At 52.0% G+C, this 23,658-nt stretch overlaps 1 protein-coding gene across 1 annotated transcript; it reads right to left on the reverse strand.

Moving 5' to 3' along the window:
- Positions 1 to 9,218: 9,218 nt before the first annotated feature.
- On the reverse strand, positions 9,219 to 23,095 carry ANHX (anomalous homeobox). The gene is made up of 9 exons (XM_036014136.1): positions 22,700 to 23,095; positions 20,049 to 20,176; positions 17,996 to 18,119; positions 16,725 to 16,911; positions 16,180 to 16,294; positions 14,991 to 15,283; positions 11,294 to 11,441; positions 10,106 to 10,190; positions 9,219 to 9,900 (listed from the first exon to the last, which is right to left on the reverse strand). The coding sequence occupies exons 1-9, from the start codon at positions 22,946 to 22,948 to the stop codon at positions 9,814 to 9,816; spliced, it is 1,416 nt and encodes a 471-aa protein (XP_035870029.1). The 5' UTR covers positions 22,949 to 23,095; the 3' UTR covers positions 9,219 to 9,813.
- Positions 23,096 to 23,658: the final 563 nt, after the last annotated feature.

Consider the following 23,658-nt stretch of genomic DNA (forward strand, 5'->3'; position numbering starts at 1 on the left):
AAGTCCTTCTTTTGGGGACCTCCCACGTGATCGTGCCTGTCTGGGGTCATTCCCCCTTTGGGGAATCTTACCCGTCATTGGCTAACTGACCAAGCATTGGGGTCGAGGCCAGGTGAGGTACAAAGGAGCAGAAGTGGGGCTCCTGTCAGGGAGATATGGTTGTCTCCTTGCTGGCTTATGGTTTCAAGGGCATTCCCTTAGCCTTAGCCTAGGAGGGTTATAGCTTCTGATACCAGGCACGGTGGTTCCCAACACAAAATATGCAGGGAACCAACAGTCAGAGGAAGGAAATCAGGACTCAAATCAACTACTTGAAACAAAAGGAAGAAATAAACATCCAACCACAACACAATGAAGAAACAAGAATTCAAAAAAATGGGAAGCTTTTAGGAACCTCTGGGACAACTTTAAATGTTCCAATATCCAAACTATAGGTGAGCCAGAAGGAGACAAACAAGAGCAAGAAATTGAAAACTTCTCTAAACAAATAATGAAGGAAAACTTCCCCAGTCTGGTGAAGGAAATAGACTTCCAGGAAGTCCAGGAATCCCAGAGACTCCTGAAGAAGGTGAACCCAAAGAAGAACATACCAAGGCACATCATCATGAAGTTACCCAAGTTTAAAGATAAAGAGAGAATCTTAAAAGCAGCAAGAGGAAAGGAAAGAGTTACCTAGAAAGGAATTCCCATCCGACTATCAGCTGATTTCTCAAAAGAAACCTTGCAGGCAAAAAGGGGCTGGAAACACGTATTCCAAGTCATGAAAGACAAGGACCCACATCCAAGATGACTATCCAGCAAAGCTTTCATTTGGAGATGAGTGGCAGATAAATGCTTCCTGGATAAGGTCAAGTTAAAGGAGTTCATCATCACCAAGCCCTTATTATTTGAATTGTTAAACGGACTTATCTAAGAAACAGAAGAAGATAAAAAAACATGAACAGTAAAATGACAACAAACTCACAACTATCAACAAATGAACCCAAAAGAAAAGAAAAACAATGAAAACAAAAAATAGGTAAACAACTACAACAGGAACAGGATCAGAGAAATGGGCATCATGTGGAGGGATTTCAGTGGGGATGGGGGAGGGAGGAATAGGGGGAAAGATACAGGGAAGAAGTTTAATTGGCAGGTATAAAACAGATGGGGAGAGATAAAAATGATATAGGAAACAGAGAACTTAAAGACATAGGTACAACCCACAGACATGAACTAAGGGGAAGGAGCTGGAGGGTTGGGGTGCAGGGCAGAGTGGGAGTACAGGGGGGAAATTGAGAACACTGTAATAGCATAATCAGCAAAACACTTTAAAACTAAATAAAAGTAAGTAAATAAAAAACAACAAAAGAACTCAACATAACTGATAGTAAAGATGCTCCATACCAAAACTTGAGAAAGAACTCTTCACCTTTGAATGCACAGCTTAGAAAGAGAAGCTGGAAATACACAACTTTTGGACCGGAACCAAGAACCTAAAATAGTTGATGAAGTCCAGGCAAAAGAGAGAAACGAGCCCATAGACATGTCCTCCTGAGGGGCATGTATATAAAATGAGAGCGCTTGTATTTTACTTTACTTTTTTTTACCTCCTGGTGGAGAATTTCAAATACATTTCACCTCCCCATTATTTAAGGAAGCTGCAATGGAAAAAGCTAATCACAGATGATTTTCAAGCACGCTCGGCACTTGTAAAAACCTGCCTCTATCAGCTACAAAGCCAGTTCGAAGAAACATCACATAAAACATGCTTATTCCTCCCTAGGCTGATATCTGGAGACCAGACATGAAGTAACCGCACAGTCCTGACATTTGGACGTCTCCAACTGCGCTTCTAAATTACATCACTGTGAAAAGTCAGTGATATTCCCCCTGCAACCAACCACTTTCCCTGCGGACCTGCACTAAGGGGTCTTTCCCAAAATGGCGAAAGAGGCCGACATATGCAATGCATATCCCACTAATGGCTCGGCTGAAAAAAAGTTTCTTCACTTTTTAGTGTAAGATGCAATGATGGGCACACTTTTCATTTCCCCCCCAAAATGTGACTGCACAATGTCATCGCCAATCAGTTCCACTGCCCTCTGCCATCTCTCAGGCAAATTCCCATTCCACCATCCAACAGCCCTGTTACCTTTAGGAGCAGAGAGCTCTTCCAGGTACCTTCTGCCACCTTCCACGAAACAGAAATTTCTCTCCACTGGGAGAGATTCGGAATACTGAACTAAGTGGCCTCGCGAAGGTGCAAGGTCTGGTAAGTGCTGCAGAGGAATCACGACTGCGCAGCCAGGCTGCAACCAGTTTTCCCTGGTCACCAAAGAGAAATGTGAGCTCCCACCTCATCCTGAAGCTTTTACAACTTTTGATTGGACCCTTTCCCTCAGATGGTGCTTGTAGTGGGTCTGATGGGGCAGCACGAGTTGCGAATTTCCCCAAAGAGCTCCTCCTACAGCACTCCCTCTGGTATCACCACACAGGCAACATCGCCTCCTTTGGATGAAGACCGCCCTGTGGAGGGGCTGCTGGTGGTTCCTTCCTTGGCCCACAATCTCTCCCATTCCGTGTTATTCTCAAATTGTAATGGTTCATACCCCCTCACAATTTGCTTGCAACCAGAATGGTTTCCTCATGTTTATGTAGATAACCGCATGTGGAAATGAGGTGAAGAAAGCTCCCGCCTCCCTGATTAGCTTCTGTGGAACCCAAACATCAGAGCAATTCATGTAATCGTGTAGGTGCAAATGATTTTCAATGCGAGATCTGGATACTTTGAATATGTCACCTTTCTCCCACACGACATAACATGGTCTGTCCTCAGTTAACATCTGGACTCAGTGGCTCTCAACTGCAAATGGTCTGCCAGGCCCGTGGGACACCTTTGTGCAAGAAATCTTGGGCATGAAACTTCACAAACCACTTCTGACACATTTCATCACCTACAGTGCCTTCTCCATATACACTACCAATCTTTATTTTGGCATTCCAGTTGTGTTTTCACCTTTCTTGAAATGACAAAGCCTAATGTGCCAAAAGTGTTCCTTACGTTCATCTATCTTCAGCATGGAAATGGCCACAAAACGCAATAGTTTTGATGAGTTTTTTTCTTTAAATGCACATTGCTATGATATCTGTCACCATGCAGTCTAACCTTACGCTTTCAAACGAGGTTAGACAAGTTCCAGAACCAGACTCACAGGATGGGGTGGGGCAGTGGGTGAGGGGGGCGAACTGACTTTTGGGCCAACCCGGCATAAACAAAGCTTTAACCAGAACTGCACCATTGAAATCATTTATAGTATGTTTTTTGCTCACGCAGCAGTTAAGCTAGAATTCACTGAAAAGGGGTGACTGGGAAGTTCTCCTGCTTGGTACTTCTGAAATAAACTCCTACAGACCTTCCAAAATGAACCAACATGTGAGTCACAAAATAATTTGAACTGAATGATGCTAAAGATACTACATACCGAAACTTGAGAACCAAATCTTCACCTTTAAACACCCAGGTTACACACGAAACCTCAAATTCTACAAGAGTTGTTTGTGCCCATTTTAGAAACTGAAAAGAGTAAATGAAGCCAAGACACACTAGAGGGAACATGCCTCTAGTACGTGAAATGATACTGATGTTATTTTACTTTTTATTTTATTTTATTTCAGAATAAAGATTTTTGTATTAATTTTATTTTCCCCTTATTTAAGGAAGCTGCAACAGACAAAGCAAATTACAATTTTCAAACACACTTTGAACTTGTGAAAACCTGACTCTATTACTCTACAAAACCAGTTCCAACAAATGTCCCATAACACACGTTCATCACTCCCTTTGCCCCTAACCTGCACACCAGTCACAAGGTAACCAAACGGTGCTGACATTTAAACGTTTTGAAACGCACTTGTAAATACCATTGCCGAAAAAACCATTGATACTCCATTAGAATCAACTACTTTTCCTGCTGACCTGCACTACAGTGTCATTCCCAATAATGGCCACAAGATGGCAGAAGAGACCAACATGTAGAACGCAAATCCCACTAATGGCTTGGCTGAAAGGTTCCTTTGCTTTTTACTATGAGACGCCAACAATAGGCACACTTTTCATTTTTCCCTCAAACACGGTGGCTGCACAAGGTCATCACAGTTTTGCTCCACTGCCCTCTGCCACAAAAAGGTTTCAAATTACATTAAAGGCAAGTATGCAAGACCAGCACCAGTTGACATGGTGGGTACCAGGCAGCGGCATAGTTGTGAGGGACCAAACTGACATTTTGGCCAACCCGATTCAAAGCAAGTTTCGACTACCATCGCAGCCTTGAAATCCTATATACTATGTTTTCTGCTCTCATAGCACTTAAGCTACCATTCACAGTGCATGGATGAGGAGAAAGTTCCGTTGTTCAGAACTTCTAAAATAGACTGCTACGGGACCTCCAAATTGAACCACTATTTGAATTACAAAGTAACTTGACATGAATGATGCTAAAGATGCTCTGTACCAAAGCCTGAGAAAGAAATCTTCACCCTTGAAGGCACACATTATAAACAAAACCAGGAAAGGCACAAGTTTTGCATCCATACAGGGAACCTAAAATGGTAAACAAAGTCCAGGCAAAATGGAGGAAATGAGCACTTAGACATGTCCAGAAGAACACATACATACAATGACAGCACTTATATTTTACTTTTTTTACCTCTTAGTGCAAAATTATGACTAAATTTTACCTCCATGTTGTTTAAGGAAGCTACAACAGACAAAGCTAATGACAAACAATTTTGAAACACACCTGCAACTTTTAACAACCTGATTATATTACACTATAAAGCCAGTTCCAATAAATGTCACATAAACCACGTTTATTGTTCCCTTGCCCATTAATCTGGAAACCAGTCTCGAGGTAACGAGACAGTCCACTTACACGTTTTGAAATACACTTCTAAATACCACTGTCATCAACAGTCATTGACATTCCACTAGAGTCAACCACTTTTCCAAAGGCCTGCACTAAGGTGCCATTCCCCAGAATACCCACGAGACGGCAGCAGTACGCACACTTCGAACATTTTGGAAATGACCATATGTACCATCCATCAGTTTTCAAAAAATGACTGAAATTATAAAAAATATATGTCTGGCCCTCAAGGATGCTAATTTAGAAGTCATAAACAGACGGTAACTAGAAAGTCCTGTCATTTAAATGTAGTGAAAGTCACTTGTCAAATAACGTTCCATGAGCCCTTGGTAGATAATTCCCTATCGCCAATGACTTTTCCTGCTGGCTGCACGAAGCTGTTATTCCCACGTTGCACACGAGATGGCAGCAGAGAGCCACACTTGGGACATTTTTCAAAGGGACTGTCCTGTGCTAAGGCAACTTTTAACGAATTTCAGAGTACTGAAATTATATGCAGTATGTCTCTTACTGTCATTGCTGTTAATATAGAAATCATGGACAAGATGAACTAGTAAGTCCTGATGTTTAAAAGTCACTAAACACACACCTAAATAACATTGCAATCAATGTTCACTGATATTCTCCCACAGTCAACCACTTTCCCCGCTGACCTGCCACTAACATGTTATTCCCAAAATTCCCACGAGATGGCAGCAGAGATGCACACTATTTGCTTGGCCAAAGGTTCATTCGTTTTTTTGGTCAAGACAAAATAAAAGACATGTTTTCAACAATGACTTTATTGAACAACGTATTCACCATTTTGTTCCACAACTTTCTACCACCTTTCAGGCATCTTCATAATTCCATCTTCTCCAAAGTTTTCATCTTTTAGCCAAGCCAATATAAAGCCAGTTTCAACAAGCACTGCAGCATTGAAATGTCGTACTGTTTCCTAAATGCTCTCCTTGCACTTAAGCTACAATTCACTAAAAATGGGTAACTGTAAAGTCCTTATATTTAGTAGTTATGTAATACACTCTTAAACAATCTCAAAAATAAAACAACTTGAATTGCAAAATAATTTACATTGAATGGTGTTAAAGATACTACATACCAAAACTTATGAAAAACATCTTCACCCTTAAATGCACATTATCTGAAATAAAAGCTAAAAATGTACAAGTTTTGTATCCATGTTAGGAACCTAAAATAGTACACTAAATCCAAAGAAAGTACATAGAAGCATGCATGTAGACATATCTACAAGTGTATTTACATAAAATGATAGCAGTTTTTTTAAATCTTGGGGTAGAATTTGGAATAAATTTTTTTCTCAGTGCTTAAGTAAGCAGCAACCAAGAAAATTACAAATACTTTTCAAGCACACTTGGAACGTTTTGAAAAATAACTATATTTAGCTATAAAGCAAGTTTCAACAAATGTTCCACAAACTTTTTTTATTGCTCTTTGCTATCCTTGTATGTAAAAGTCATGAAATACACTTCTAAATAATCCCCAAAGTAAATCACAATTGGAGTTAGAAAATAATTCGAACTGAATAATAAAAATACAACATACCTCAACTGGCAGCAAATTGTACAGTCTTAAGTTGTGCATATTTAGGAAAAGAGAAAAGCTGAAAATGTACAAGTTTTGTAACCATCTGAAGAACCTAAAATCCAGAGAAAATACAATAGAGTAAAGGAAATGTCCACTTACCGATGTCTGAGGGGACAGATATTTATAACTAAAACAGTTTTTACTTCTTGGGTAGGATTTTAAATCAACTTTATTTTTCTCCATTGTTTATGTAAACTGGAGCAAACAAAGCCATTTTTATTTTAGAGAAAAGTAATAGAAGAACACATGGAACAGTTAAGATTGTAATAATGGATATTGTTCTGACAGCAACACAAGCCGTTTCTTTTCATTGAATGTACTGGGGAGACACTGGTTAATAAATTTATCCAGGTTTCGGGTGCGTGATTCCACAGCACATCCTCTGTACACTGTGCTGTGTGCTCGCCACCTCGAGTCTGGTCTCTGCCCATCACTGGTCACCCCTCACACCCTCCTCCACCTACCTCTCACCGACCCCCTTTCCTTTGCTCACCCGGCCTGGCCTCTCATCAGTCAGAAAGAAAGTATTCTTCGTCATTGCTTCGCCCAAAGTGCCTCCTATTATAGTTTGCACTCTTTTGTGTGCGATTGCAGCAGTTCTGACAGGGGGGACTGCTAACTTTTTGTCTCTAAAAGCGATATGAGCCTGGATCTGGCACTTACTAGCTATGTTCTTTTGGACACAGAACAAACCAATCAGAGTCTTTGTTTTGTCACTTGGGAAATGTCTCATTTTTATACCTTAGAACATTCATCGCTCTACGATCTCGGCTTAGGACTCAGCTCTCTCTTGAGAGCCTGTGAGGCTGGACCTCGCAGCGCCAAGCTCCCCGTGGGCACTCACTCCCGCACCGGTCTGGCCTCCTCCTCAGGACGGCACTGACCCCAGCCTCTCCTCGTCCTCACACCTCTGCTCCTCCGCAAACTCTGGGTCCCACCTCAGCTCAGGCCAGCACCACCTCACGTGTTTTCTCACAGCTCCCTCTGCTTACTCCTCGTCTCGTCCAGTCCAACCTCCGCACTGTGACCTGCTGACCTTCCAGGACTGGGGCTCTAATCCTGTCCCTTCCCATGCATGAGAACTACCGACAGCTTCCCCCACCCCAGCCAAGAGAATGAAGTTTCCCTCATCAGCACAGTGTTGAGACTCTTTACTGGGTCCCACTTTCTTCTCCCAGATTTGAGGCTGCGCCACCCCATTTGGTCACCAAGAAACCCCCAGGTCGACGTCAGCCTCTGTGGTTGGAGGTTGGTGAGTGCTTTACCAGAGACACACCAGCACTGGGGCTGAGCCTCAAATGTTTTGAGTCACACCATCAACACTGGGGATCACAATTGCATGCCACAGTAAGATGCCATAAGGACCCAGTGTTACTTCTGGGACATTCCTCCCAAAAGTGGGTACCCTGAATTACAAGGGGACACCAGAGATAGCCACTTTGGAAGACATTCTGCAGAATAACTGGCTTGTGCTTCTCAAGTGTTAAGGCCATGAAAGCCCAAGAAAAACTGGGACTGTTCCAGGCTCGAGGGCATTGTGAGTGTCTCGCCACATCAGTGCAGTGTATGAGACAGGGTGGGACTTGTTCACAATTTAGAGCATGATTGAAAGAATTCATGAAACTTTAATAGGGTGTGGCAATTAGAAGGCAGTCAAGTATCAGTGCTGATCTGATTGTGACCGTGGGAGCATTCTGTACCTGATACACAAAGTGGGATTTACTTTCAAATGGTTCAAACGAAAAAGGTCTTCATATCTATATATTTCAGCTTATTTCTAATTTTACTATTTTTAAAAAAGATTTTATTTTACTTAGAAAGAAGGGAAGGGAGGGAGACAGGAAACATCAATGTGTGGTTGACTTCTGCACCCCCCTACTGGGGACCTGGCCTGCAGCCCACTTGGTTCGCAGGCCTGTGCTCAACCATTGAGCCACACCAGCCAGGGTGAATTTTGTTAAATTTTTAAGTAAATATTTTTTAGTCAATTTACTTATTCATTTTTAGAGAGTGAAAGGAGAAAGGTGAAGAAACATCAACGAGTTATCCTTCAGCCAGCAACCCAGGCCTGTGCCCCAACTGGGCACTGAACCCATGACCCCATGGCTCGCAGGCTGGAAGCCCACCCACTGAGCCACACCAGCCAGTGCTAAGCACTGTAATGCGGAGAGATGGGTGGTGCGAGGACACGGTGCACGTGGGAGACCGTCTCTGCTGGAAGCACCTATTATCGAGCGTTCAGACATGTGCTTTGCCGATGAGGGAGGGATGCGGTGGTCCGCAGGTCGTCAGGGTGCAGTGAGGGCAGAGGACGCAGCCGAGGGTCCTGCAGCTGTGGTGGCCAAGCTCGGCGGGTCCCAGTGGAGAGGCCTCTACTGCAGGAGCCCCCAGGGTCTCGTCACACAAGCACCCGCTCCCACACATGCCAGGTCTTCACCCACCCCTCGTTCACGACCTCCTATGGGTGACTGCCCGCACGCCTGCTATTTCTGTCTCCCCCACTACCCTGTGAACAGAGGGCATGGATGTGGCTTTGTCCCCTCTGTATCACACAAGCTACATGGAGGTGACAGCCCTGAGTGTCAAAGCCACCTACGCAAAAGGGGGTGACGTGTGCCAGGAGACCCACCGCGCTCAGCCCTCGGTGCCCTGTGTGCCGTCGTACGGCCACTTCCACTGCTGCTTATGGGACGAGGACACCAGGGGCAGCGGGCTGTGACGTGGGGGTAATGCACTCCTGTTGTGAAATGCTGGCCAGGGACTGACAGCCAGAGTGACAAGACAGTGCAGAATGCAGTTAGGTGAATAAAAACGAGGCATTCAGAACATTAAACTTTAATTTAATTGAATAGAACATCTGTTTTGCAAACATAAATGAATTGCAACCTGAGGGTGAGATGCACCCACCCGACCTTGCTGGACCACACACGGCCCGCAGACCCGGAAGCGTCAGGATGCTGTCCGGGCCTCACTCGCCCGGCGAACTGGGCAGGCGTCCGGCCTGTCACAACCTGCTCAGGAGCCGGAGCCTACGACGTAGTGCTGCCCGAGCGAACCGCACACACCTTCGGCTTCTGATCTCGTGAACACGTCTCAAGAGCTTCCTCCAACACCGGAAACTGCCAACCAAACTATCCAAACAAGGCATGCGCCAAGGGGCGGACAATGCTTCTCACCAGAACCTCCCCACCCCGGGAACTTGAGGAACCTCCTCTTTCCATCAGGACAAAGTTCTGTAACTTGCGTTGAAAGGCTGCGTGTCCACTCCTGTTGCCCTGGGGCACTGGCTCTGGAGGGCAGCTCAGCCCAGGCTGCCTCCCGACAGCTCAAGGAGCATCCTGGCCCCCCAGAAGGCATCGCTGGAGGCCTGGTTGTCAGCCCACTGCACCTGGAAAGCCGATATAGCATTAACCACTCAGAGGCCTGTGCCTGGCTCCCCCACAGCCCGGCCCCGGACACCCCTGCTTCACGGCGTCCGCCTCCAGGTCTCCTTCCACAGCCACCTGGCCTCGAGGCCTCACGCCAGTGTCCATCGTCGGCCGCCTGATTCAGGAGATAGGAAGAGGCCTGGGTCACCTCCTGGAAAGCCTCACCTGGCTGGGTGGCGGGGCCTCACTCAGCTCCACAGCGGGCACAGGGTCAGGGAAAGCAGGTGAGACAGGTGTCAGCTCCGGGAGGCTGGAAAAGGGGCATGTCAGAACAGGCCTTGTCTCAAGGGGCACCACACCCGACCCTCCACCCCAGGAGGAAGGAGGAGCCCTTCCAAGTGCCTGATGCTCAGAAACAGTCTCCTCCCTTGGGGTCCTCAGGTGTGCAGGGTGCTGGAGGGGCCTGTGTGACACCCGAGCACAGGGCCTGGGTGGGTCAGAGTGTATCAGAGCAGGCTCACAGAGAAGAGACGTGAAGGAAGGAGGTCACTAGAAGGGACAGGACTGTGGTGTGAAGGAGACAAGAGGACCTTGGGACCAAAACAGAGGGAGCAGCAGGGACAGCAGGGAAGGTGCCAAGTGCAGCTCCCAGGGACAGCTGTCCCGCAGTTCCTCACACAGGCAATCGCACACGCACCCTGTGAGCCCGGCACTCCGCTCCTAGGTGTGTGCTGACAGCAGACACAAAACAGGCAGGTGTGCATAGGACACGTGTCCAGGAATGGTCACTGCTGCCCCGAACCTGAGGCTCCCGAATGCCCTCCAGGTGATGGGGCAACAAACCCCGACCCCCTGCACCTAGGAGGACCGCTGCTCCATAAGGACCAGAGCCTAGGACTTGGGGGACGGACCCCTCTCCTGGTCCCCTGTAATTCTGCCGCCACCGAGCATCTGGCCCACTGCTGCCAGATGTGGGAGACCCAACCCCCGAGGGCCTGGCCCTGGGGTCACTCCCAGGCCCCTCCAGCAGAGGCCCCGTCACACCCTCCGGGGCTCCCATCTGCAGCCGCCTGCGCTGCCACCCACGGTCCTCCCAAGCTGCTGGAAAACTACAACCTGATTATAAAATCAGAATCTTTATCCTGCTCAGGAACTCTGACAGCCTGTATTTGGGACAAAGAAGATGCCAGAAAGAGGGTTCTGGGGCCCGGGGCCACCTCAGGTCATGGGCCTGAGCACCGTCCCCAGGACAGACGCCCACATCTACCCTCGGGTCTCCAGGGGTCCTTGTGCCTGAGGTAGAGCTGCCCTCTTCCTCCTGGGAGGAGCGGGCTGGGTAGGGGTCTGCTGCCGCTCCCAGAAACCTGCGAACGACGGGTGTCACTGCACCATCTCTGGGGTCTGCAGACTCACCTCTGGGGAAGGACGAATTCCGGAGCCTGCAGGGGCTGCCGCATCACCAGGAAGCTGCCTGCCTGTCCATCCGCTGGGCCAGTGCTGGTGCCCGGACCTTCCTCCAGGTACGTACTCTGGGGGTCTCTGCCGGGTGTGTCGGCGAAGCCTGCACAGGAGCACAGTCCACAGCCCGATGCGGGGGGGGGGGGGGGGGGGGGGGCGCGGGGGGGGGCGGGGAGGGAGGCCCACTCGCGTGCAGCACAGCCGGGATCCACAGGACAGGAGCGCCCAGCCCAGCTGGCCCCAGGCCGTAGCCTCCCTCCCAGAACAGGAACTGGACACCCCTGTGCCCCTCAGTGGCCCCCCCCAGGCTTCTAGAGAACAAAACAAAGGCAAAGCCTGCTTGGCCATTCCAGACCTCTTTTTTTTTTTTTTTAAAGATTTTATTTATTTATTTTTAGAGAGGGAAGGGAGGGGGAGAGAGAGAGAGAGAGAGAGAGAGAGAGAGAGAGAGAGAGAGACATCAATGTGCGGTTGCTGGGGGTTCTGGCCTGCAACCCAGGAATGTACCCTGGCTGGGAATCGAACCTGGGACACTTTGGTTCCCAGCCCGTGCTCAATCCATTCCAGACCTCTTGCTGTCCCCACCCACAAGGCTCAGCATCCGAATCTGCCACGGCCCCCACGGCCACATGAGGATCGGACACGGGCCTACCCTTCTGGGTCGCTTTAGCCTGGTACCTGAGAGTTCGCCAGGACTTCACAGAGGTGCAGGGTGCCACGACCTCCCAGTGCCGCTTTCTCTACCGAAACTGTACCACAGAGGGTCTCAGAATCCCTCTTGGTCTTGAAGACAAGCCCCCTGTGGATCACCTCAGACTCTACAGACACTTGGGAGTGAAAGTGAGCTGAGCAGGAAGGCCCTTTCCTGCCCTGGGTCGGCCGGGGGTGAGATCAGACCCAGTGGCCCTTACGTCAGCTCACAACAGGCGAGCGGCCCCAGCTCACGCCGCCCAGCTCACGCCGCCCAGACCTTCTGTGACCAGAGGAAGCTCCCCGACCACCTGCTCTTTGCTGTTTCCTGCAGAACTTTCAGAGGCTCTGAGGTACAGGGCACACAGTTAAGTGCAAATTTGAACATTTTGGGTTCAAACACAATAGATCCATGGGATGTATCTTCTTCCTCGGAGAGAAGCACAAAAGCCACAATCTCTGAACAAACGGAGGGTCGTGGAGGGGCCACGGCAGGTGGTGGCGTCCAGTTCTCCACACGGCACCTCATCTGAGAGGAACCTGGAGCACAGGTCAGGGAGGGAGGGGCCCGGGGGGAGAGTGCGGTGATGTCCTGGGGCTCAGGGGTCCACGGGGAATTTCTCGAGTTCCCGGCCAGCACTGCCCATCACAGGTGCTGGACGCAGACTCGAGACCAGCTGCCCCAGGCCTGCAGGAGGCAGGACCAGCAGCTGTCCCCGCTCCGCCACTAACCAGGCACACGTGAGTCTCCGGTGGCAGAAACAAACGGAGAGCAAGGAATGAAAGGCCCATCTGACCAACTGAAGAGCTGCTTCCAGAAGAACAGGCCCCAGGCCGCTCCTCCCTCCCTGCCCCTCGGCCCCTCTGTTCAGAAGAGCCAGGTGCACAGGCCCAACATTCTGCCTTCAGGCCACAAAGCACAGCTTCTGACCCTTCCAATGAGACCCTCAGAGAAATATAAGATATTGCATCTACAAAAAGCATCATGGCCTATGAAGAAAGGAAAATTCAGAGATAAGGAAAGAGAATTTGGAATTCTCTTGAAATATCTATCAAAATAAAATATTGGAAGAGATAGTTTAAGAAACACCCTCAAAAGCATATGCGATAACAAAGAAGATACAAGAAACAAGGTAAGCATTTTAAGACTGGTCCAGGATTCCAACATCCAAATAACATTTGTGCTCAAAACAGAACTGAGACCACGGAGGAAAAAAATTATTGAAGAAACTACCAAATAAAAGGAAGAAAGAAAGAAAGAAAGAATCAAATAATATTACTAAAAAATGCCCAAGCTTAAAGGACATCTTGTTTTAAATGCAAACAGTTAACAGCAAAGTGAATTAAAAAGACCTTGGACCATCACTGTGAAATTTCAGAACATCAAGTCATTAAAAAAAACAAAAACAAAATCACCTCCTTTTTCAGTTTTATCCATTCACGGTGGATGGAATAAACAAAAAGTAACAAGTGAACTAAGGAAACCCCCCAAACTCGTGGATGCGAACCACAGAATGGTGTCACCAGGGGAATTGGGCGCGGGTAGGGGAAACTGGGGGAAGGGATCCCAGTGTTTGGTAACAGAAGGCTGAGCACACGGTTGAGTATACGGGTATCAAATTACCATGAAAGCACCTGCAAATTATACAGTACTGACAGTATTACCCCGGTACATTTAACCTTTAAAAAAACTCCAATACAGGAACCTTGGGAGATCTGCAAAGAAGCGACCATTAGAGTGACACGTGACTGGACGCTGCGGCAACACGATGCTTGACGCCTTCGGGTTTATAGCAGAAAAGGCACTTTAAACTCAGAATTCTTTCCCTGCCAAACTGTGAGTCGAACGTGAGAGGAGATGAAAGACAACTTGAGAACACTGATCGGAAAGCTTATCTTGCGTGCACCTCACTGCACAGCTCACTGAAGCCACGCTCGAATGCAACAGAGGTGTCAGGAAAGAGAGAGCGAGGCCTGTGACTCGGACACGCTGGGCCAACCCAGGGAAACAATTCGAGGGGCTCTGGGCATGGTGGCCGCACCCCGGGAGAAGACGCCACTGGGAGGGGCCCAGGGAGAAGGCGGCTCCCAGCAGCCAGGCCTCAGACGGGACACGTGAAGCCTGGGAAGACGGAATGTGTGGGGAAAGCAGGCGATGTAAGGGGAACAGAGAAGCAACTGAAAACCCCAGAACACCATGTATATAATAAGCACAGATGGCTCAGAAATGCGGGTGGCAGGCTGAATTTAGTGTCAGTACCTTCCTTACAAGGAAGGATGTCACCAGATGCTACTGTCCTGATGGGCAAAATGCATATGCACATCCAAATACATGTTCTGAAGGTACTTACAGCTACAACGATAATCAGGGAGAAACTAAGATGACGATATTTCCATCGTGGGGTGAGAGTGGGGAGATGTAGGGTTGGAGAAGCTCCGCCCCCCATCTAGCAGAAGCTGACAAGCAGTTAGGTGCGTTCAACTGGGGTGCCCGTGGTGGCAGCCACCTCATTTCATTTTTGCTCTTCCCTCGCTGTCTTGTTTTGTTTCATGTGCACACGTTTTTAAGATTTCATTTATTTATTTTTAGAGAGCAGGAAAGGCAGGGAGGGAGGGAGAAAAACAGCAAAGTGTGCTTGCCTCTCACATGCCCCCTACTGGCAACCTGGCTGGCAACTCAGGCATGTATCCTGACTGGGAATAGAACCAGCAACCCATTGGTTTGGGCATTCAGTCCACAGAGCCACACCAGCCATGGCTCATGTGCATATTGTACTTTGACTGTGAACTAAACGAGAAACATTACCTGGAATGTTGTGGGAAGGCCTGTTTCAGGTACACTGGTTGTGGGTCTAGTTAAACATAGGACTCGAGCCTTTCCCACGCCTCGCTACCCTCCGAAAGGCCCCAGCAGTTGCAGTCTCCGGAGCAGACACTCACGGTCTGCCTGGAGCAGACTCACCTGTGGAACTGGGCCCCGAGAGCGTGGTGATGGACATAGCCACAGGGGCGTCTGTGGGGGGCATCGAGAAGTCCAGTCGGGGACCGTAGACCAGCTGCCCGGTCTGAAAGGGAACGTCTCTGGAGGACGCCAGCGCGAGGGACATCAGCCAGGACCTGGGGGCAGCTGGAGAGGGGTCCAGCGCGTCACTGCAGGCGGCCAGCGCGCCGAGGCCAGGGTCAGGGCAGGCGGGGGGCAGAGCGGCGGGATCCTGGCCGGGCCCCTCCTGGTACATCTCAGCACCCTGCAGAGACCTGGGAAACACCACCGACACCGTTCCTGGGTGGACAGGCCTCGCTCAGGCCGGGGCTGTCACTGATGGTGCAGGGCCCACCGCCCCCTCATCCCGCCACCTGCCCTGTCCTCCCTGGGGCTGCAAATGTTCTAGAGACACTCAAAAAATACGACTGTCGGACACTCAGGACACACTAGCAGTTCATTCACAAGGACCTTCCCTGAAGCTATCTTCCACAACACTGAAAGCTGGACGCGATCAGCAGGAGCCCACTAGCGGGCTGCATACGTGATGGCTGACGTTAAGGGAACACTGGGCAGCTGCCGACACGGCACAAAGAATCCGTGTCCCACAGACACTCGCAGTGTCTCGGGTGGTCCACAGTCCCACCCCAGGCATCTCTGGGACAGCCCACCTGGCAGGTCCTACAGCTCCCCCTTCACAGGTGAGGGGAGTGGGGCAGGGAGGTCACAGGAACCTGCCTCAAAAGTGCTGTGGGTCTGCACACCAGGCATCAGGCACAGCTACTGTCACTGGTACACAGTAGGACCTCACGCAGTGTTGGCTGTCACCAGCTCAACGAAACACAAGCCACACAAAATACCAGAAATAAGCAAACCACGACGGCGGGGTCTGCCTGTAGGCAGCGCGTTTGCACGTTTTCCTTCCTACGCCTGTTCTCCCTGTTCCCCACAATCCACGTGACATCAGGCCGTGACGCAGGCCCCTGTAAAGAAGTGCAGGGCCCCTGACCTGGGTTCCTGCCAGGGGTTCCCCGACCCCTGGGGCCACAGTGTCACTGGCCTGGTCCCAGGGTTGGCCCCGCATTCCCACGCCCACTGCAGGCCTGGTTTCCTGCTGAGGACAGGGGAGCGGAACAGGGCGATGGTCCCCAGCCTGCGGGGACGACAGTACCTGGGAATCAGTGGTTTTGGCATCGTCGCATCTCCAGAAAAGTCCGAGGCCAGGGCCAGAGGCTCCCACTGACTGTGGCTGGTGGCCAGGGGCCAAGCATGCCCGTTTTCCTCGCCTGTCAAAAGCCGATCAGACGGGATGGGAGGTTGGATGAAGTTCAAGTTCCAGCCTCCTTCCCAGCAGGTTACCAGCAGCCCCGATGGCTGCAAAGGGGCACAACCTCTGAGTCATCCCGATACTCTGTCCCCTAACCCATCTGTGGTCCTAATGACGGTCCGTGACTGAGACGCCCTACAGCCTGGCGCTTGGCTCACTTCCCAAACGGACTTGACTTCTGGCCCTGGCCACACAGGCCTCTAAACACGAATCAGCGGCAGCCCCACCTGACCCTCAGCCTCGAGCTCTCGCTCCTTAAGGGTGAAGTCTCCACCGTGCAGATCGGGGAAGGGTCCCCGAAACCACAGTGACCCTACCCATGCCTAACCCTGCCAGAAGCTGCAGTGACCTGACGTCAGCCCCGACCACCGGGGCCCTGGGCCACTCACCTGACCATCGAGGCCGGTGCACACACCCGAAGCAGGGGCGGCGGTGGCGTGAGGGCTGCAGCGGGTCCTCGGCCGTGTCCCCCGCGGGCTCAGGGCGCTGCAGGCCGGCTCTCTGGCGCCGCCGGTAATTGGCGAACCAGTTGTAGACCTGCTCTGCCGTCAGGCTGGTCTCCGCGGCCAGGCTCTCCTGCCGGAAACGAGCCTCAAGCGCTGCTTCCACCCGCGCTGCGGTGTCCACAGGGGCGACCTCGCTGTCACCGTGGGCGGGCGGGGGAGACCCGCGGCCAGGCCTCCTACCGGGCGGCCGGGGCTCCTTCCTCCCTCGCGCCGCGGCCCCCGACGGCCACCCCGAGAGCCAGGAAGACCCGGGAACGACCTGCAGACCCGCGGCCCCCGCGGCCGGAGTCAACCACGGCCCATCGGAAACCACGACGACCTCTGACCCGCGCCCTTTGCTCCCTCAGGAGCGGGCACGAAACTCGGCAGTCACAACGGGCGGGCGTCACCGGAGAGCCCTTGAACTGGACGGCGGACGGGAGCGCGCGCAGAGCCCCGCCGACTGGACGCCGACAAGTGGAAGGAGCGCCCCCCGGAGAGCCCCGACTGTGGGCGGGGAGACGGGGGGGAGGCGCACGGCTCGAGCCCAGCCATTGGACGGGAAGCGGGGTGGGTGGGGCAGCACCCGGAGAGCCCTCGTGATTGGATGAGACCCAGAGGTGGGCAGAGCGACCACTGGGGAGACGTTTGCTGAGTTAATGGGGGAATTCGACCAACACAGCGGAACTCAGCCGATCCGACGGAGCAGCCAGGCGGCGGAGGGCGCAGGATCCCGTTTCTGAGCAGCGGGAAACTCCCTCCCGTCGCGCCGTCGCCCCGCGAGCTCCCCGCCTCCTGGCTCCAGCCTCGGCGAGCGCCGGGCTCCACCGGCATCTGCCCCGCCAACGCTGGCAGCTCCATGAAGGCAGAGACTCAACACCCTCACCCAGTACCTCGTGTCTGGCCACAGCGGGTGCTCAGGAAGCATCTGGTTGAGCCACAGGCGACCTCACGTGAGAAAACTAAACCCTCCACGTGTGCAGGCTGGGCTTTCAGGGGCTGCCAGACAATGAGCTGTGGTCCCCAGGCCAGTTCAAGGAGAACCGGAGACCACCAGGGCCCTGGCAAGACGGGCCACTGGGAAGGCCTGGGGGTGAGTCACCTAAGGACGGGGTGTCACCTAGCGGTGGAGATTGGCTAAGGGGAGGGTTGCCTGACCTGTCATTGGCTCTTACCCGCTCAGCCTTGCTGGGGTTGCTGCTCACTCCGGAGGCAAAGTCATGCAACTTCTGGCGAACCTCTCTAGGGAAGTTCCTGCTCTTCAAGCCCTCAGGGCAGAGGGCGGGGGGCGGTGGGTTCCTGGGTGGGGACAGTGAGGAGGTGGTGACAGACATCCCTTAACCTGGATACATCTCAAGTGCTGCAGAGCACCGGGCACCCCTGCACTTCCTCTCAGCTCACTGGCCACTCCTTGCCCCTCGCTGCTGCCGAGTCCCAGGGGCCCACCCCGAGGGAGGAAGGGGCTGCCCTGGCCGGCGCTCTGCTGGGCACAGTCACAGAGGTCGCACCACTGCATGAGAGGCCAGTGCTGATAAATGCCAATAAACTGTCAAAGCTGGGCGATGAGGATATTGAAGTTGGTTATGCTTCACGGTGGTGTCCATGTGAATTGTTGCAAAGGAAAAGAATGACGTAGAAACAACTAGTGCCTGTCTATATGAGACTTGATATCCAAACACCAACCGAACGAATCCCCACGGCGTCAGAAAAGACATCCTTCCCATTGATCCCAGAGCTTCAGAGGAGCTGGACCCGCAGCCCCCCAGACCTCCCCCAGCCCCCATCCTGTGCATCTCGGTGAGAAACCACCCTATTCCAGCCACTCAAGCCCAGAGCATCACAGTCTGGCTTTATTCCCCCTTTTCCTCCTCCAGTACAGCCAAGCCATCAGCAAACCCTCCAAAATCTACCTTCACACAACCCTTTCCTCGGCCACTCCTAGAAAGTCCAAGAACCACCTGCCTCTGCTCCTGCACTGTCCATCTGCTGGAACTCCGATGTCACCTCCTCCTTCCGACCCAGAGATCCACTTGCTCAGATCTGCCCTCCAAGGACTGGACCGGCCCGCACTGCAGCCCCTCCCCACAGCGAAGAATACCATGTCACTGTCCTCGTCTGAAGGCCTTCTGTCTAGCATTCCTCCCTCCGAGTTGTGGAGTGTACCTGGTTTCCTTGTTCTGTCCACCGTCCACACCCAAGGTCAGCTCCGGCAGAGCAAAGCCCAGTCTCTATCCTCAGCACCTCCAATAACTCCCAGTAATCAGGGGCCCCTCACAAACACCCTCTGCTGGTCCCACATCATTTACGCTGCTGAACCACACTCGGGCAGACCATCAGCATCAATATGCAGGGACGCGGCTACACCCCTGTAGCCTCCAAGACTCACATCTCACTCTGTTTGGTGGGGAGCATGAAAAAAATCCTCTCTGGTACAAAACGAATCCATCTCTTCTGGTGGCCAGGCCCCATGGTTCAGGAGTCCAGGCACTTGGGCTGTCAGGAGCACAGTGGCCCTGCAGACCAGCAGGGAACAACCAAGGTCACGATCAAAGGCTCCACGGTCTCAATGTCTGGGCTGGAATCCTGGCTTTGCCTCCGTCTACTTTGTAACCTAGGCAAGTCACTAACTTTTCTGTGCCTTGGTTTCCTCATCCATGAATGGTGACAACAGTAGCAATAACTAACAGTTGTAATGTTTCCTTAGTGCTGACAAAGGTTATGGTGGTAATTCTTATATACTACCTCTCCTTAACATCTACTGTGCCAGGCAACCTTCTGAGTACTACCCACAGCACTCTCCTCTTTAACTCTCTTTAAAGGTCCTGCAGCTCTGAGGGCCACTGCTGAGACCGAACCACCTGCAGAGCCTTACCTGAGGCACATGTGCTGGGCCACTCCCACAAGACAGAGGGTCCCAGCCTGCGGGCCCTCACTCGGGGCAGTGGCTCTTGCTGCAGCTGGAACTCTCCGCCTGGGTCCTGGGAACCACTCCCACCCCCCCACTGGCAAAGGTGGGAATGCACGCCCATGGTCACCAGAGCAGACAGAGGGTGGGGCTGTGTCACACACATGGGTCAATAATGAGTCCATTACCTTTTCACCAGATGCTTCGTCTGACTCCTCCTGCCCTTATCATCCTGCCTGCTTCACCTAAGTCCTCCTGTGGTTTGGATGGCATATCGCTCAGGAGCCCCAAGGAATAAGCACAAGCAAGGCCCACTGGCGTACCTCTTCCTGCAGCGGAACTTTTGCACTGGGGTCAGCGTGGCCACGCCCAGCCTCTTCATGACCAGATGGTAGTGAATGTCGTTCCAAAGCTGCACCAGCTCCTGGCTGCCTCCTGGCACGCGGCACCCCTGCCGAGAAGAACCTGCTGAGGCCTGGCCACTCTCACCTACCTGGAGCCCTGCCATCCGACCTGCCCTGACCCCTGGGAAGAGCTGCTCACTGATGGGCCAAGTAGCAAGGGCGTGACCAGATGGCCAGTGCTCTGACTGCCACCAGGTGCCGTGCCGTGTCCTTGGTGGCCCAGCTGGCCACCCATTCACATTAGCACCTCAACCCTCCCCGAAGCACTAAGGTGAGCACAGCTCTCAGTCACCCCTCACAGGCGAGGAGCACGAGGCAAGGGGCAGGCAGATGACTGGCTGACGGCCACACGGGCGGCAGAGCTGTGCGAGCACCACACTGTCAGAGCTGAGGTTCTGAAGCCTGACGCACATCTTATTTTTTTCGAATGTTCTTTTCTTTTTAAGATTTTATTTATTTATTTATTTATTTTTAGAAAGCGGGGAAGTGAAGGAGAAAGAAAGAAACATCAGTGTGTGGTTGCCTCTCCCATGCCTGCTACTGGGGACCTGGCCCACAACCCAGATGTGTGCCCTGACTGGGAATCGAACTGGCGACCCTTTGGTTCTCAGGCCTGCACTCAATCCACTGAACCTCACCAGCCAGGGTTTGACCCACATCTTATGTGAAAGACTTTTTCTCCCTCCAGCAGGCTGGCCCCTGGGTCCTCAGAGAGTGCATTTGGAGCGGGGTGGGAGGAAGGAGTCCTGGTCTGTTCACATAACCAGACTCTGACAAGGCACTCGGCCAAAGGTGGCCAAGGACGCCTGGCACCGGCCTCCCCAGACATCTTGGTCAGGGTGTCTTGCGCCTTCAACCCCAGTGTTCTCAGGACCACCGTGGTGAGGGAGGTGCTGAGAATCAGAAACCGAGCCCCTGCTATGTCCCAGATGTTATGCTGGGTGTCATCGACCCTGTGATTCGAGGGGCAGCCTCTCCCTCGTGGGCCCACAGCACAGCGAGGGGAGGCAGAGGGAGCACAGATTGACAAAGAATTCCGACACGACCTGAGGAGGGCCCCAGCGGGTAGAATGTGGGGCTGCATCAGGGGATAAAGCGGGTGTTACCTAGACAGGGTGACATTCATGTTTCTTTTTATAGTTTCTGCCACTGCTTTTAGAGAGGAAGGGAGGGAAATATCGATTGGAGAGAGAAGCATTGGTCAGTTACCTCCCGTACACATGCCGATGGGGGATCATACCCACCTGGACCAGGTACCAAACCCACAACCTAGGTATGTGCCCCGACTGGGAATCAAACCCACAACCTTTCTGTTGGGGATGACGCTCCAACCAACTCAGCCACACTGGCCAGGGCTAGATGGGGTGACATTTAAAGCAGAAACCAGAAAGGTGGGAAGGCACCAGCTTCTGGCAAACGGTATGGCATGTGCACAGGTCCTGGGACAAAGAAATATCTTGGGAATTCTAGGGACAGCAAGGAGGCCGGCATGGCCACTGTGGAGGACGCTGGGACAGAGTGCGGAGGCTCACGCAGAGAGCAGGCAGGCTCAGATCCCAGGCCCTGGGCCACTGCCCCAGCGCACAGTTTTACACGCCTTCCCGCTGCTGCGTGAAGGCAGTCTGAGGGACCAGAGGACACCGCTTGGCTGGGAGGGAGTGGAAATACAAAGAACTAGGAAAAATGGAGTATCTTCAAAGTAAACTCGCATGAACTATGCACGGACTGTAAAATGGGGTGAACCAGGGAAAGACAGGCCCTCAGGTCCCTTACTGAAGGCCTCTGAGCTGTTTGTGTTTTGGAACTCAGACTTGCTCAGGTTCTGGAAAGTAACACGGGCATATACTGTATGATGCCCCCCCATCAAGGGCAGGCCGCGTCCTGCAATCAAACACGTCAATATTTAGACAGCAAAATGCACCTCTGTCCTATTAAGTGGATAAATGAAAACCATAGCCCCAACCATATACCCCAAGTAGGGGTATAGCTCAGTGGGCTGTCCGTTTGTTCTGCAAAGCAAAAGGTCGACAGTTCCATTTCTCGTCAGGGCACACGCCGGGAATGTGGGTTGGGTCCCTGGTCGGCGGCTGCATGTGAGAGGCAACCAGTCAATATTTCCCTCTCTTTCTCCCTCCCTTCCCCTCACTCTATATATAAATAAATAAAATCTTTTTGTAAAAAAGACCATAAATTCCTTCACGTCAGTGCAGGTTAGTTTTCGAGGCCAAATAACTTGAGGTTCCCAGGGCCACTGGATGAATGACAAAGACAGTTTTGGTTTCAGAGTTCTCAGCTGCAAAACTTCACCTACGGGGCTGAGATCCCGGGTCTGTCTGACTGGGGGGCTCATCGATCGGTATGCCGGCCTCCCAGCCAGGACCACCACTCAGTAAAGATTTGGTAAATGGATTTTCTTCTCAGATCACCAAACGGTTCGGAACTTGGTAAAGTGAGAGTGGTCCACGGCACCTCTCCCTAGGCTCATGCTGACTTCCGGGCATTCCGCCTCGCTCTGGACGGCAGCGGCTGCTGCCCCTCTCTGCACCGCCCACCCTCCAGACCAGTCCTACCTCCAACAGCCGGCAGGCAGCCTGGTGCTGCCCCTGCTGGACCAGCACTCGGGTGCACACTAGGGCCACATCCTCGTTGTCAAGGAGGTACAGGCGGAGCTGGCTGTCCAACACAGCTGTGACCAAGGGCTGCACCTGGGCGAGGTCATCTTGAAGGTCCCGGCACAACCTGCCAGCGAGGGTCACCAGCTCCTCCAGGGGTGGGCTGGTGCCCCCACTCCCCCTCAGCATCTTCAAGAAACTCTGCATCCTGTGTTGGGTTGCACCCCTCTATAAACAAGGTGACAGTCATGACGATGGCCAGCGCTGACGACAGGTTGATTGTACATCAACCCTTGACCAACTCTGAGGGGCCCCTCCTGCCACAGACCCTCGCAAGGTGCCACTAATGAGAACTTGCCTGAGAAAGGCCCAAGGGAGCAGATGCCCGTGGCATCTCCTCCCAGCCCCCTGGTTGTGCATCCCTCCCGAGTGAGGTACTGTCACTCACTCCTCTGCACCCTCCCTCTATCCCCTGGGTGGCCCGCACACAGGCCCCACCCAGGTCCTCTGACCATCCTGTTTCCACCTGTCCTTATGCACACAGTGATGACGTTTTGCTTCACTCCCCCATCTGGACTCAGTGGGGCAGGGACCATGCGGGGGGGGGGGGGGGGTCCGATTTCCTCAGCATCCGCCAGACGGATGCCAAGGCCTCTACCAGCCTTTAGCTGTGCCCTGGGCCAGGCGCTGGGCAGAGGCCACTCACATTTCTGCAAAGAGGAGCCATGGGGCCTGCAGGAGCAGGACAAGACCATCTGGTTTTCACTATTCTGAGTTTTAAAAAAGCTGAAACTTATTATTTGAAAAGCACAAAGAGTTAAAGGTTGCCCTAACCACACGAATTTAAAAAGAAAAAAAAAACACCCTACACAATGGAATACACCCTTGCTGGGCCTCCCTGCGCCCACTAACCCTGG

Source organism: Phyllostomus discolor, chromosome 13 (genome assembly GCF_004126475.2).
Source record: "Phyllostomus discolor isolate MPI-MPIP mPhyDis1 chromosome 13, mPhyDis1.pri.v3, whole genome shotgun sequence".
In the NCBI taxonomy this organism is placed as follows: Eukaryota; Metazoa; Chordata; class Mammalia; order Chiroptera; family Phyllostomidae; genus Phyllostomus; species Phyllostomus discolor.

Bases quoted from the DNA above. Each gene is read 5' to 3' on its own strand.
- ANHX (XM_036014136.1), bottom strand. From the start codon at position 22,948: ATGCAGAGTTTCTTGAAGATGCTGAGGGGGAGTGGGGGCACCAGCCCA. The intron at 18,120-20,048 runs GTACGCCAGTGG...GTCCCCACCCAG, and splicing joins AAGTTCCGCTGCAGGAAGAG to GAACCCACCGCCCCCCGCCC. The intron at 16,912-17,995 runs GTAAGAGCCAAT...CGTTTCCGGCAG, and splicing joins ACCCCAGCAAGGCTGAGCGG to GAGAGCCTGGCCGCGGAGAC.